Genomic DNA, 13,907 nt, shown 5'->3' with positions numbered 1-13,907 from the left:
CTCCTCTTTATGTGTGCCGAGTGGGCCTCACTGCAACTTGCTGTGTCTGCTGCCAGTGGGTTGCCTGTGGGGGCTGCATCCTCTTTTGGTGATGCTCCCAACTGCTCAGGGTCACCCCGGACTTCCCTCCTTGGGTCGATGCCCCTGGGCCTTGCTGGTCCTCTTCAGCCTGCAACTCGTCCTTTTCTTCATTTGCATTTGCCAAGGCTCGGTGGTGGTTCTTCAGCACCACGGACCCACTGCAACCCAACAGCCAACATGGGACACCATCCGCATCTCTTCATGAACTCCTCTTCATCTTCAGCGCTGCACAGATGGTCTTCTTCCCCAGTCGACCTGGTCCTGCATCCACAATAGGGTGGGTAGTGGCTCCTGCCACAACCGGACACTCCATCATGAACTGAACTTGGTCCCTTCCCTTTGCAGGTCCTCTTCTGTCAGAAACCATCTTTGGGTTCTTCCAGTCTGGTCTGGGTCTTGCACAATCCTTTTCCTAAGTCCTCCTGTTGGTTTTGGGTAAAACCAGGTACTTACCTCTGCTCTCCTGGTGGCTGGGTGTCACTCTAGTACTCACCTCTTAGAGTTTGTAGTTCCTTCAGCTCCCCTCTACCGATTCCACATCCTTGGCTGGGCGACTGGATCTCGCATTCCACTTATTTAGTATATGGTTTGGCCCTCCCCTGGGGCCTACACTGTTTTCTAATACTTTTGCTAATGCTTGCCGTTTTTAATGCTCCTTACTGATTGCTATTGTGTATATAAATTAGTGTGTTTACTTACCTCCAGTTGGGGGGTGGGGGGGCAACAATATTCTAGTACCTTTATTTTTCTGACACTATGTGGTTCTTTCATGTGTTATAGTGCTGTGCGATTATAGTGGTATTGCATTAGCTTTGCATGTCTCCTAGATAAGTCATGGCTGCTCATCCACAGCTACCTCTAAAGAACCCTGGCTTCCTAGACACTGCCTATACTTCGCTAATAGGGGATACCTGGACCTAGTATAAGGTGATAACACCATAGGTGCTCACCACACACCATGCCAGCTTCCTACAGTGTGGTAGTGAAATTTCAAATTGTACTAGTTTGTCTCTATTTTTTTGTTAATTTGCGATGAGAAATTTTAAAACCTTATTCCTTAAATTGTTATTCTTAATACAATATATGGATGTTAACGTGTGGTATGGCTAGATTCTTAATTCCTTTTACAGATTATTAAAGAACAATAAAGTATGTTTTCAACTGCTTTTAGAAATAATTGCTATCTATTGTTTGTTAGTTGCATTCATTTTGTAACGGATTTTATGAACTGTTATACTGTTTGAGGGACTTCTTTCTTAAACAATTTTTTGAAGTAAAAAAATAAAAAAAATATAAAAAAAATAATAATTTACTACTGAGATGATATAGTGACCGTTATTGAGGTCACTAGTTTCACAACTCCTCTGGATCCCCAGCACTGTCTGTTAAAGCAATTTCATGGAACTAAGTCACAGAAGTAGGCATTTCTAGTTAAAGACCAAGGCCCTCATTCTGACCCTGGCGGTCTTTGACCGCCAGGGCGGAGGACCGCGGGAGCACCGCCGACAAGCCGGCGGTGCTTCAATGGGGATTCCGACCGCGGCGGTAAAGCCGCGGTCGGACCGGCACCACTGGCGGGGTCCCGCCAGTGTACCGCGGCCCCATTGAATCCTCCGCGGCGGCGCAGCTTGCTGCACCGCCGCGGGGATTCTGACCCCCCCTACCGCCATCCAGATCCCGGCGGTCGGACCGCCGAGATCCGGATGGCGGTAGGGGGGGGTCGCGGGGCCCCTGGGGGCCCCTGCAGTGCCCATGCCACTGGCATGGGCATTGCAGGGGCCCCCGTAAGAGGGCCCCTAAATGTATTTCACTGTCTGCTGCGCAGACAGTGAAATACGCGACGGGTGCAACTGCACCCGTCGCACAGCTTCCACTCCGCCGGCTCGATTCCGAGCCGGCTTCATCGTGGAAGCCTCTTTCCCGCTGGGCTGGCTGGCGGTCTGAAGGAGACCGCCCGCCAGCCCAGCGGGAAAGTCAGAATTACCGCCGCGGTCTTTCGACCGCGGAACGGTAACCTGACGGCGGGACTTTGGCGGGCGGCCTCCGCCGCCCGCCAAGGTCAGAATGAGGGCCCAAGTGTTGCTCATTGACAAATGAAATAAAGTGATGGATTGGAAGGCAAGGCAAGGAGTGGACCTCGTGTTGCTTGGGGGTTATGAGATGTTTTGAAGTGGGGGGAAAAAGACTTGTTAACATTGATGGCCTTACACAGGGGAAACTCTAAGGGACCTCTTCTTGTTGCTTGCGATGGCATACTGCTGGCTACGAAGGATAAATCAGATATACACCCAACATGAATTATATCCATGCAAACTTACTAATGGCACCAAGAGTGAAAAAATTCTGAGATGACCCATATGGGCTTTATAGATAAAATGACATCTGTGAGATTCACTGTTCACCAAATCTTGGTGGCAGGTTGGGGGAGGGAGGGAGGTGAAGTGGGTGTAGTTTTGTTATGGTAAAAAGAAAAATGACTGGAATCCTTGACTTTCACGGACATTGCTCTATTTCGTCATCTCTGGGGGTTTGACTTGGCTAGGAGAAGACTTACCAATGAATTTGCTGTCATCTGTTCACACAGTGTATCTGATAAGTGTTTGATTTTCCAGTCAATAAAGGCTGATAAAATAATTAAATGAGGACTATGCATAGAATTCGAAATTGGTATGTCTTTTCAAAAGGCAGATGCCGATTATTTTCCTACTTTTTAGAAGGAAGAGAAGATTATTTATTGGGGGCTGGGCTCATCAATGTACAAGTTTGAAAAAAAACTCTAAATTAAAAAAAAAAATATATATATATATACACACACACACACACATATATATATATATATATATATATACACACACATACACTAACAAAGTTACCGGGATTGCTTTGAACATTGAAAAACATTTCGGTGTGAATAAGTACTCAATGCCCACCCACTTGTCTTGCACACTTCATAAGGAATAACCCCCTTTCTAGCCACTGCAATCCATGTGAATGCAACCGGACATTAAAATCAATATGATTTTAAAAAGAATTGGCTTGGAGACTATATGTCAATATCTTTCTCAATATATGATTTAAGATTAAGATTTAAGACGCCTTGGGGACAACGGCCTTAGGAGACTGGAGTACATGATCTTCAAACTGTACCCAATACTCTGTCATACCTCAAGGCTATGACCCCACAAAACTCTGCATAGAAAGCTGTATTGCTGCCTAGTCTCTGAAACTGAACCACAGACATACATAAATCCTACTTTTACAATTTGAAAGGTCACCCATCAACCATCACCCAGGGCTAGAGGAACATAAATCACTTGGCATCTCCCACACTGTATTTCATTTGTCAAATGCATAGACCTCATAAACCATAAAAATCTAAATGTGTAAGCTCATTCAACCAATATAATAAAACCTCCTTACTTCAGGTAGGTCTTCTAAGGAATATCAAACCACTTGTCCCATCTGCAGTAATTTTCCAGGACCTTTAAGCCTTGGTTATTTCGCACTTTGAAAAGGATAAATCTGTCTGTCTTCTCAAAGCTACTCTTGACCACGCTGAAAGCTATCTGCATCTGTGCCTCTAGTTTAGTAACTCTAGGTTCACTGCAATGAAAAGATAACCATAACAGGAAGTAATTCACCAGGAGTAAATTATTTATGATATATGAAACGCCAAAAGTATTTATAGCCAAACCAGGTGGTCGCCACTTTGTTCCAAACTAATACAACTATATCCCCGAACACATCAAAAGCTGAAGACAGTCATAAATAAGCAAGAGTCAAGGGACCTGGGCTTTCATATTATAGCAATCCTCCATTTTAGATGTTCCATTTGGGAGCTAAATGGAAGACTCCCTAGATGACCATATACCAGAAAAGAATCAGTAGTCCCTTTTCAATGTCTGCCCTCTCGAGTTGAAGTCTCTTATTAGGATTACTGGTTCCTTACTTACCTCAGTCGTTCTATCTGTCAAGAAAAAATAACAGTGCATTTTAGTAGCATCTACGGTGGCCCACATTAACACAGGGACCAACCTTTTAATGTATTTTTGTTCGAGCCCAACAGCCAGGGCACAGAAGAACAAGGCAACCGAGCTTTTCATAATTGCACCAGGGTAATATCCTAGGCATATCAGATTACTAACTACACAAACAAGGCAGGGGGTCCGGACCACTTCTGTAAAATACTGCACCAATGACTATCATATGCTGTACTTGATGCTCCTTTTCTTGCACCTCATTAAAATGTGTCAGAAACCAACATTTACATGCGTGATAAACTGGTCTTGAACTGAATGTTCAAAGTCAACAAATTCAAAATGTGCTATATAATGTGCCTTAGGTTTCACTCTAGTTCCCTTTGCAAACCAAAAATGATTTTGTGCACTCTCATATGACTAGAGAAGATATTGGTATCACAGACTTTGACATACGTAATATCGGACCTTAAAAAAAATAAAAAAATAAAGTCCCATCAAACTTTTTCGAAAATATTTTAAGAAACCAGTATAACACATTGTTTAGTCTTATTAGCCATGTTAACTTAAATGAAGACTCGCCCAGGTAGAGCGTCATGTTTTTTGTCTAAAATGTTTCCTAACCACGTGAGTCTTCTGGGAACTGATGGATTCTGTATTTGCAGAACAATAAAATGCACGACAAATTGATTAAGCCACTCTGCATACCTTGCTAGTCAGGTCGTTTTAATGCGTGCATGAGCAATCCGAACTTGTAAAGCCACTGTTAATCCTCTTTCCTCTGATAAGAGATAGGTGCCAATCACACGATATTCAGCAGCAGAGGCAGTGTCCGAGTATGATTGTTTCAGCTTCTCGTTTTAACAATTAGGATTTTCAGAAATGTCAAACTGTTCCCCGTCAGCTCCTAGTAAATCGTGTTTAATGGTACTTCTGGCATGCATTTACACTAGAAGCAGAAGTACCAGATTACGATTTAGGATTAGAAGAGTTACTGGTCTATCCAACATTACACAACTAGACTTCTTTTGATATTGAAATAACAAATCTAATCACCGCCATCCTTACGCCAGAACACTGGGACAAGTTGTTTTGACTATAATGCAGGTCAGGTGAAGCATTCCAAGCGGGGATCCGTAAAACCAGCCTTGCTGTCAGGCACCAGGTGTGCCAAGTGGGGACAATGCAGCCCTATTTGCATTGCCATCAGACTGTTTGCAACACCTTCTCCCTTAGCAGAGCCTGTTTGGGGCTATGATACCATACCCATAGGACAAGTGACTGCGGAACAGAAGAATACACCCACTGCTTTTGTCATGCACCACTAGTTAGTTAACGGACGGCCGATTGTCAGGCAGAAACAAACAAGTTACCATCTTTAATCAGAATGTTATGAGTCTCTGAGGCACTAGGAGGTTGGGTAGCGCATTTTTTTTTTTTTTTAAGGATAATGCCAATAAAGGTTTTGTCATGAGAGTCTAGCAATGGGAAAAACCTTGCTATCTGTTTTCTCAAGTTTTACCCAATGTGATACAAAGTTTACTACAAATCACTCCAAAACCTTAAAAATGGGGGAAAAGATGTATTGAGTTAGTCACTCATCTGCTTCCTGTTGAAAAGCAGTGGTCGCCGCAGTGGCCCTGCAGACAGCTTAACTGACACATTAAAGGTAATGTAGTATTATTGGTCCAATTAAAGCTGTGCCAGTTCTGATTGGACTATTAGTTCTATTTGACAAAGTAGAACGACACAGCTGGGATTTGTAGGCACATCCAGTAAAAATATTGCAACCCAGATAAGAAATGCTAATAATGCACATTACTAGTATGGCAGCCCAGTTCTACTGAGAAATACGGTTACTATCAACTAACAGTATAATAGTACTGCTCTCATTAGGCAAGACATGACAAGACGTTCTGCTTCTCAAAGTGTTTAACAGCTCTTCAGAATAGCTCAAATACAGGGCAGCCCAGCCGAGCAATTGAGATCGGTGTTGCAACTTTGCTGCATAGAGACAGCACTGCCCATTACAAGAAAAGGACCCTGGTTATTAGGTGTTACTAATGCAACATTAAAAGTGTGGAAGCTCGAGGCACATTTCTCGAGTTCCCTTTGGCAAAATCTCTGTGAATCAAGAAAAAAAGGCATCAACCCAAAATGACTTGTTATAAACAAATAGACAGAAAAGCCTAAAATGTGTTTGCAAAGAAAAAAAAATAAACAAGGACTAACGTGGCAGTGTCATCGGACCAAGTCAGGAGACTGTCCTATGGAGCTAAGAGTCATGAGTCTGGATGTGAGCCATCCTGTCAATGTTCTCCATATTTATGTATTCTGAAGGATTTTTTTTTTTTATAGCGCAGACCGCATCAAATCAACATTTGAACACTTTACACAGGAGTATAAATGAAGAGAGCCCCTTGCTGGAACATACATAAAGTAATAGCAAATAGATGTACAAATTTTTAAATTCACTTGTTCACAAACTGCTCGTCACTTAAAGCAGGATGAAACAGTAAATTAACAAAATTTTGATTTACACACATCTGCACAGGTTGAAAGTAGATAGTGATGTCTCATTCATAATGTAAGGAAAATTTACAATGTTAAAGGGTACAGCTGGGAAACTGTCATTTCCCAGGAATTGAATGGAAGTAGGTGGTACTTTAGTGTTGAGACTGGAGCTCTTTCATTCCTCTCCTGCACACAATGTATGAAAGCGCCTTTCTCAGTTCTGGATGAATGGGAAGTCCAGATGGCCCAGTGTTTTCAGAGCAACCAGTAATTAAAAACACACATTGAAATGGGTCGACCGACCCTATATTGACGTTCTTAACTTTACTGGCAAAAACGGTGATCGATTTCTGAACAATGAATGTAAAAACATGGAGGTAAACCGTGCCAGTGATTTGAGTTTTTTTCATGTAACTTTTTAGTCTGTAGTGTGCTGTAAATATAGTTACCTCGACGTGTCTGGATGAGTTTAGAGTGTAGATGGATGTTCAGGATGGGTCATAATTGAGAGCTCTGGGAGTAATGCTGAAGGAACTGCGAATTTCCCACAATGCCTGTCACTAGGTTATGGCTCTCGGTTTTATGGTATCTTTTCTTTCTGTAGTTATCCATAATTATTTTTTGACCTTCTTAGTGTTGATCCATGTTTATTTTGTATTTTGACAAATGGAGTCGTAAAATTTTATAGTTCCACGTCTATTTAACTGATAAACATGGATGGATACTTTTATTGCTCTCACATTTTGGTAAATTAAGCAGTCAAATATAACAAAACAATACATCCACATGTAAATATTAGTATTATATACAAATATATGTTAACATATGCCTGTATTTAAGGGAATCTTTTCCTGTTTTTTTTTGTTTTGTTTTTAACTCCCTTTGCTGTCTTTCTACTTGGCTGATGAATTCATAAAGGACAGCATGGAGAGGCCCTCAAAAGAAGCACACTTTTCTGTATTTTAACGCTTTTAAAAACAATTACAGACAACATTGTTTACTGTCGGCATTTATCTGTAAAAACTCGAAGCCTTAGTCATACATGGCGTTCAGAATAAATGTTCATTCAACACTTTGCCTCTCTGCTGAGAACACAGATGTGCCAAGTGTAACTGCAATTCTATGCGATGCGGATATAGCTCTGCAATACTGATTGGGAAAAGTAAAAGAAAATGCACTGCTTAGAGATGGGCGAGTATGTGTGTTGTGTGGCTGAAGTGAAGCAGAAGCAATGAAGCTGTTGCAGGAGAGAGTGAAAAGTGGGTGCTGAAGAGGAAAGCGCTGAGGCACTGGATATGCAGATGGAAGTGCTCAAAGGTATCAGGAGAAAGGAGCATAAGTGTTTCACCAAGAGATTAAGTGTTGTCGATAGAATAACAGTTGACTGGAAGACGCCAAAGGAAACTACCCCCTCCACATTCCTTGGCAATGTTGAATTCAGAATCGAAACATTTTACATGACAATTATTCTTAACAGAATATTTGTTGCTACTCTTTTCTCTAACACTACTAACAAACATAGGCAAAAACAGTAGGTCTGGTTTGGTAGGCACAGGCTCGCTATTGTGATATGTCTTGATGCAAGAACAGAAAACAAACAGCGCCACCCAAAAAATATTTCCGAGGTGAGTAAACTGGGTACCACTATGTTTGGTGATAGAGGCATCAGTCACATCATCTAAAAACGCAGAAGTGCGGTGTCAAGAGCTATATGCAAAATAAAAAGATATATTAAATGACGGGGCAACATCAAACACCTGTCAAGCAACAGTAAAGCTGTACGGGCGAACGTAGACTCGTCATACTTCCCTGACTCACCGATAGGTCTTGGTGTAGCGGCGGACGGTGTTCCCCTGTGCGGGCTCTGCTACTCCCCAAAAGCACATGCGGGCACCCGCGGAAGGCGAAGTCCTCCAATTCTGCCAGCAGCCTCTCCTTCTCCTCGCAACTAGCGCTTACGATCTGCTTCAGGCGGAATTGCACCTGCGCAAAATGCGACGTGAGCGCAAGCAGCGAAGAGTTAAGCTGTTCCTGCTCGTCTTCTAGCCGCCGCAGTTTGGTTGCCATCTCCACGGCGGCACCCAGGGAGCCCGCCCGGGCGCGTTTCATCACCATGTCATCATCTTCCTCAGGTGTGGGGCTGGCCACTGCCCCTACAGGGGCCCATCGCTCCCCGGCTTGACCCTCCCCGTCGGACGCCGACAGCTCGTCGGTGGACATGGTGTCCCGGCTGCTATCCGGCGGGGAGGCAGGCAGGCACTGCAAGCTGTCATCCGCCATCTTGGAGGCTGGGACGTCAACCTCGGTTGTTCCGCCCCCCACAAGATGGAAGTCTGTGGGGAAGGGGCGTTTAGGGTGGACCTGAGTTGGCCGCCATATGTGTAGTGGCACGGACCGCACGTCACTGTTGTGATTTGGATACTGCAGTGAACCTCTCAGTTTGCTTTCGGGGCCATTTTTTTCAATTCTCGCCATTTTGGCTGTGGCATACGTGGGAAATTAGTTCTCTGACGTCAGTACGTTCTAGCCAATAGCGAAGTATATAGCTCAAAGTGAGTATAGTGTCATTAATGTGTTGAGTTGTCGTGGAGACCAATTACAACCCCGTCTACTATTTATAAAGTATAATTTTGTGTTTCAGTTCTGCGATTCCCATCGTGTCTGGGTAGGTCCTGAACCACAGGTAAACTGTGACTGCGGGGAAGTTGGTCGAAATTATTCTAGGCATCGGAGTCTAGATTATCTTTCAAGGATTTCATTCCATTTCAGCGGTTTCTGTTGATTACATTAGGCCACATGTTTAGTTGAGAGAAGACACAAATATATTTAAACGGTTTTATCCAAAACACCAGCACAGCACCAAGGACCAACCAATAGGTCTAGAAGGTAAGAGACAACTGCCAAACAGCTCATCACCAAGAACCTCCAGTAGCTAGTGTTCTACATTCCAAATACAGAGATGAACTGTAAAAACAGGAAACCAGTATAATCAAAGCAAACATGTATATATCAATACTGAAGACAACATTGAATTGTACAACATCGCATACATCCTTCTCTTTTTAATACCACAGTATAATAACATCAATACACTAAATTGAAAAACAGAAGTTTGAAATATCAATGCATATAGTAATCATTAATTTTATTACAAGACCGGAGGCTCATATTATGCAGTCTTTTCTTGCTTTAATTTTAAACAGCAGCCAAGAAGAAAACTACATTTCCCAATGAAACAAAACTACAAAGTGACATCATAAAGGAACATCCAATAGGACGTCAAATACCTCTATTACTATCTTAACTGCGAGCAACAAGTCCTCTTTTTTTGCTGCTCGTAGTCAAGATAAGTATCACCATTGTTTTTTCCTTATCATGCTACGAAACGTTTATTATTGAGTGTTCTTGAGTGTTCATTACTGTTAAAGCGTTAATATTATAACTGCTTAGTATTCCATTTAAGCTTACCAGTAACGTTGTTTTTTCCTCTCTGCCTACGCGTCTGTCAACAGTCATTTTTTAGCCGTTTTTTCAACGCGCTAGTACGCGCCCGCGCGCTTCCTGCTTCCTCAGCGCTTCGTTTCCCTGCCTTCGGCTGACATTCTGAGCGTATTTTCGCTCGTTCAAGCGGCCTCCGGATTCTTCAAATTCCAAACTCTCACGGAGAGAGTTTTTCCTATGCGGAGACTGCCCGTCTCTAGCCCCGCCCCATTTCTGAGCTCCAGCCCCTGTTAGCCAATCCTCCTCTATTTAGCTCAGATTTTTAACCATTTCTGTACCTTCCTGAACTCGATAGTTTAACTAATTATTATTCAATCAATCAATCAATCAATCAATTTTTGGGAAGCATTCACCTTAGAAATTATATTTCTATTGAATGCTAAAAAATAAATAAAAAAAAAAGCCTCCCAATTGCTCATTTCCTTTCAGAAACCCCATAATCCTGTTTCTTCTCCTACACTGGCTCGTTGGGTCAAATGGATCATGTCACTGGCTGGGATCAATGTGGAATTTTTTGATGCCCATTCTGCCAGAGGTGTTATGGCCTCTCGCGCCTTTTGGGCGGATTCCTCTTTACAGGATATTCTCAAGTCTGCAGATTGGTCTAGTGAAAGTATTTTTAGAACTTTTTATTGTAAGCCAATTTCTCATGTTTCAGATTCTGTTATTGCCATGCTTTAAACATGCTTAATATGAGCCTCCGGCCTTGTAATAAAATCTCAATTTATTTATGTTAGGAGTACGACCACCAGCTCTTCTCATAGAACCATGACCTGAATGAGCAAATCCTGAAAACGTATTGCAACTGGAGTCTTGACAAATCTTTAGAACTAGCATAAAAAGAGGAAGGGACTAAAATAAACTGTGTAGTACAATGGTCATGCAAAAAAATAACTTGAGTTGTTGATGTTAAGCTCCCACTTTCAAAAGCATGAATTTGCAAGTGCTGAATAGAAAATTCATCATGCAAATCAGAATCTGACATAGGATGATTATAATAATTACTATTTATTGATTCTTCAAGCTAGACTGACCAATTAAACTCAGAAGAAGGTGATTTCATTGCATCACTAATGATTTTAGCTTGCTTATCTGTTAGCCGGTCAAAATTTCTTGTTTTTTACCATCCTTTACTTTTAGGAAAAACTACAGTTTATAAATTTTTGTAAATTCAAACAAGTCTGGAGACCATAGATTCCCCTTCAACTGTTTTATAAGGTTTCTTAAAACCCAGTCACTCACGTTTAGATCAGTTTAGAGCAATATGTTTAGTATTGTGTTTCCTACCAAAGTAATCCCTAGTTAAGACTTGTTTCTCAAAAACTCTCTCACATAAAGTGGTATCCTCACTTTCTTAAAAAGATACATTATTGAGTCTCAACCGTTCTGGAAAGAGTTTAGTTTTGCATTTTCATCTCCTGATCACTTTGAATGGTAATACTTCAGTGGTGGTGTGTGGAGAAATACCATAACACCAGACCTTTAAAAAAAGCCTTTTACATTCAAACCCGATTCCAGGACTGTTTGGACACCTTTCTTTATTAATTGGTTTGCCCTCTCAAACACCATTAAGAGGTCAATGAATCAAACAGGGTTTGTAGATCATGTTAATCACCTGTAAGGGTATTCAGGCACTAGGTCCAGGCTGCTGGGGGTTTCAGTAGAAAGGCCATGTCTTGAGCCCCCTTCTGGACTCCTGAATGGAGGAAGAGGTCCGAAGGTGAATGGGGAGGCTGTTCCAGAATTTTGTGGCGAGGTAGAAGAAGGAACAACCTCCACTGTTGCTGCGGTGGATGCAGGGGGTGTGAGCAAGGCAGAGCGCAGGGGCCTGGAGGGTAGGTGGAAGCTCAAGCTGTGGTCGATGTGGAGGGTTTTGTAGGCATGCATCATAATAGCAATTCCTCAAATTAAATGCCAAGAGAATCTGAATTTCATTAAAGACACGGAGGCTAACATTATGCATTATTCCTTTAATGCCATGCCACGCAGCACTTTAAAGAAGTTAACATCTTAAAGAAAAACATTCCAGACAGAGCAATGCATATAATCCATCTGTGCAGTCAACAATCTGCCTCTTTTAAATGCTGAGATTGCTGCATCCATTAAAAATGAACAAAGGTAAGGAAGCCACTTGATATGAAGCCAGCTGCAATGCAGAATGCCAGAGAGAGAGAAGTCTTCTAAAATTAGGCCAACTACTGGGTACTCTGCAACAAAGAAAGAATATTAAAATTCCTCATAAAGCGATGTCAAAGAAAATAAGTTAGAAATTAAACTGATTGACTAAATAAATGTATTCAAACAGATAAATACAAACTAGCAATAAAATAATAACAATATCTCTCTCTTCCCCTATTTTTTAACATTTATCCCAAAATACAGGGCTGGGATGGTGGGATAATGTTAGTGTTATAAATGGGGGGTCTCTAGTTGGCAGAGGTATACACCCCTGGCCAAGTAGGGACCACGGGCCAGATGTATCAAACGTTTTTGCATTCGCAAAGGGTGCAAATTGAAAATTCAGCCGTTTGTGAATGCAAAAATGCCTTTTACGATGTATGAAAGGCATTCACAGTGCAAATATAAGCAATTGCTAAAATAGTGATTCCTTTTAACTGCAACATGAATTTGCCTGTCACAATCTGCGTATCGCAAATAGCGACATGATTTAGCGAATCGCAATCTGCATAACGCAAATTGCGACCTAGATTTGCAAATCACAGATAGCGATCCGCAAAATCATGTCACTATTTGCGATATGCAGATTGCGACACACAAATTCCATCTCGCAATGCTATGCATAAAAAATTTGCAAATAGTGATTATTCGCAGAATGGCCTTTTGCACATGCAATTTACCACAAAGTGAAATCAGGTGGTAACCAGGTGCAACCTATATAAAGAGGCCCAAAATGACTCAGCCCCTTTTCCACAATGGCCGCACTCTACGTGATGGCGGGGAGGATGAGGATCCTGGCAGGTTTGAGGAGACAGGAGTGCATTTTCAGAGTGCGCACAACCCTTTTTGATCAGACAGAGGAGGTGTTATATGAGAAGTACAGGTTAAGCTCAGCCATGATACTTGACCTGATAGCTGATCTACAACCTATATTACAGCGCACCACACACAGGACCAATAGTATACCCACCTATGTGCAGGTATTATGCTCCCTGCACCTATTAGCCTCAGGGAGCTATCAAGGGGTCTCACAGAGTGCCCTCTCACGATTTTTCAATGCATATCTCAATGCTATGCTGAGCAAAATTCAACAGCACAGAAGATTCCCCAACACACCACAGGAATTACTACAGACAAAATTAGATTTCTACCAGATTGCCCGATTCCCACATGTAATAGGCACCATCGAAGGGACACATGTAGCTATCTGTCCACCATCGGCCACAGAATATGTTTATCATATCCATAAAAAATCACATTCCATGTATATGCAAGTAATTAACAATGCCTCCAACATTATGACCGATCTTGTGGCCAGATATCCAGGTAGCCCACATGACTCCTACATCTTTCGGCATAGTGGAATTTACAGAAGACTACTAGCTGGGGAGTTTGGCAAAGGATATCTACTGGGTAATGTAATAGTTGACAATGTCGCATTGATGTAAAAGTATCTCTTCAGTTGAAATGTCAGTCTGCTCGAAAAAGATCTAACTCCAAAAAAATCTGACACAATCTTCTGAAACAATCCCTGTGTAACTTCCAGTCACTGAAATCTCGTAAAAACCTTGAATTCCAATCTGCAGTGACATTCTCCTTCCCAGACAAATATTCTGCAGTTAGACTGATCTTGTGTTCCAAGCAAAATAACCAAAG

At 42.0% G+C, this 13,907-nt stretch overlaps 1 protein-coding gene across 1 annotated transcript in view; it reads right to left on the bottom strand.

Annotated features, from left to right (window-relative positions):
• The window catches only part of RUNDC1 (RUN domain containing 1), a 72,879-nt gene extending 64,018 nt beyond the window's left edge, over positions 1 to 8,861 (bottom strand). The window contains exon 1 of the mRNA XM_069237755.1: positions 8,391 to 8,861. Coding sequence (XP_069093856.1) covers positions 8,391 to 8,852 — 462 coding nt within the window. The 5' untranslated portion in view covers positions 8,853 to 8,861. The remainder of the gene's footprint in view (positions 1 to 8,390) is intronic.
• Between the last annotated feature and the right edge of the window lie 5,046 nt (positions 8,862 to 13,907).

This window comes from Pleurodeles waltl, chromosome 6 (assembly GCF_031143425.1).
Source record: "Pleurodeles waltl isolate 20211129_DDA chromosome 6, aPleWal1.hap1.20221129, whole genome shotgun sequence".
Lineage (NCBI taxonomy): Eukaryota > Metazoa > Chordata > Amphibia > Caudata > Salamandridae > Pleurodeles > Pleurodeles waltl.
This window is presented reverse-complemented; position numbering and strand designations above follow the sequence as displayed.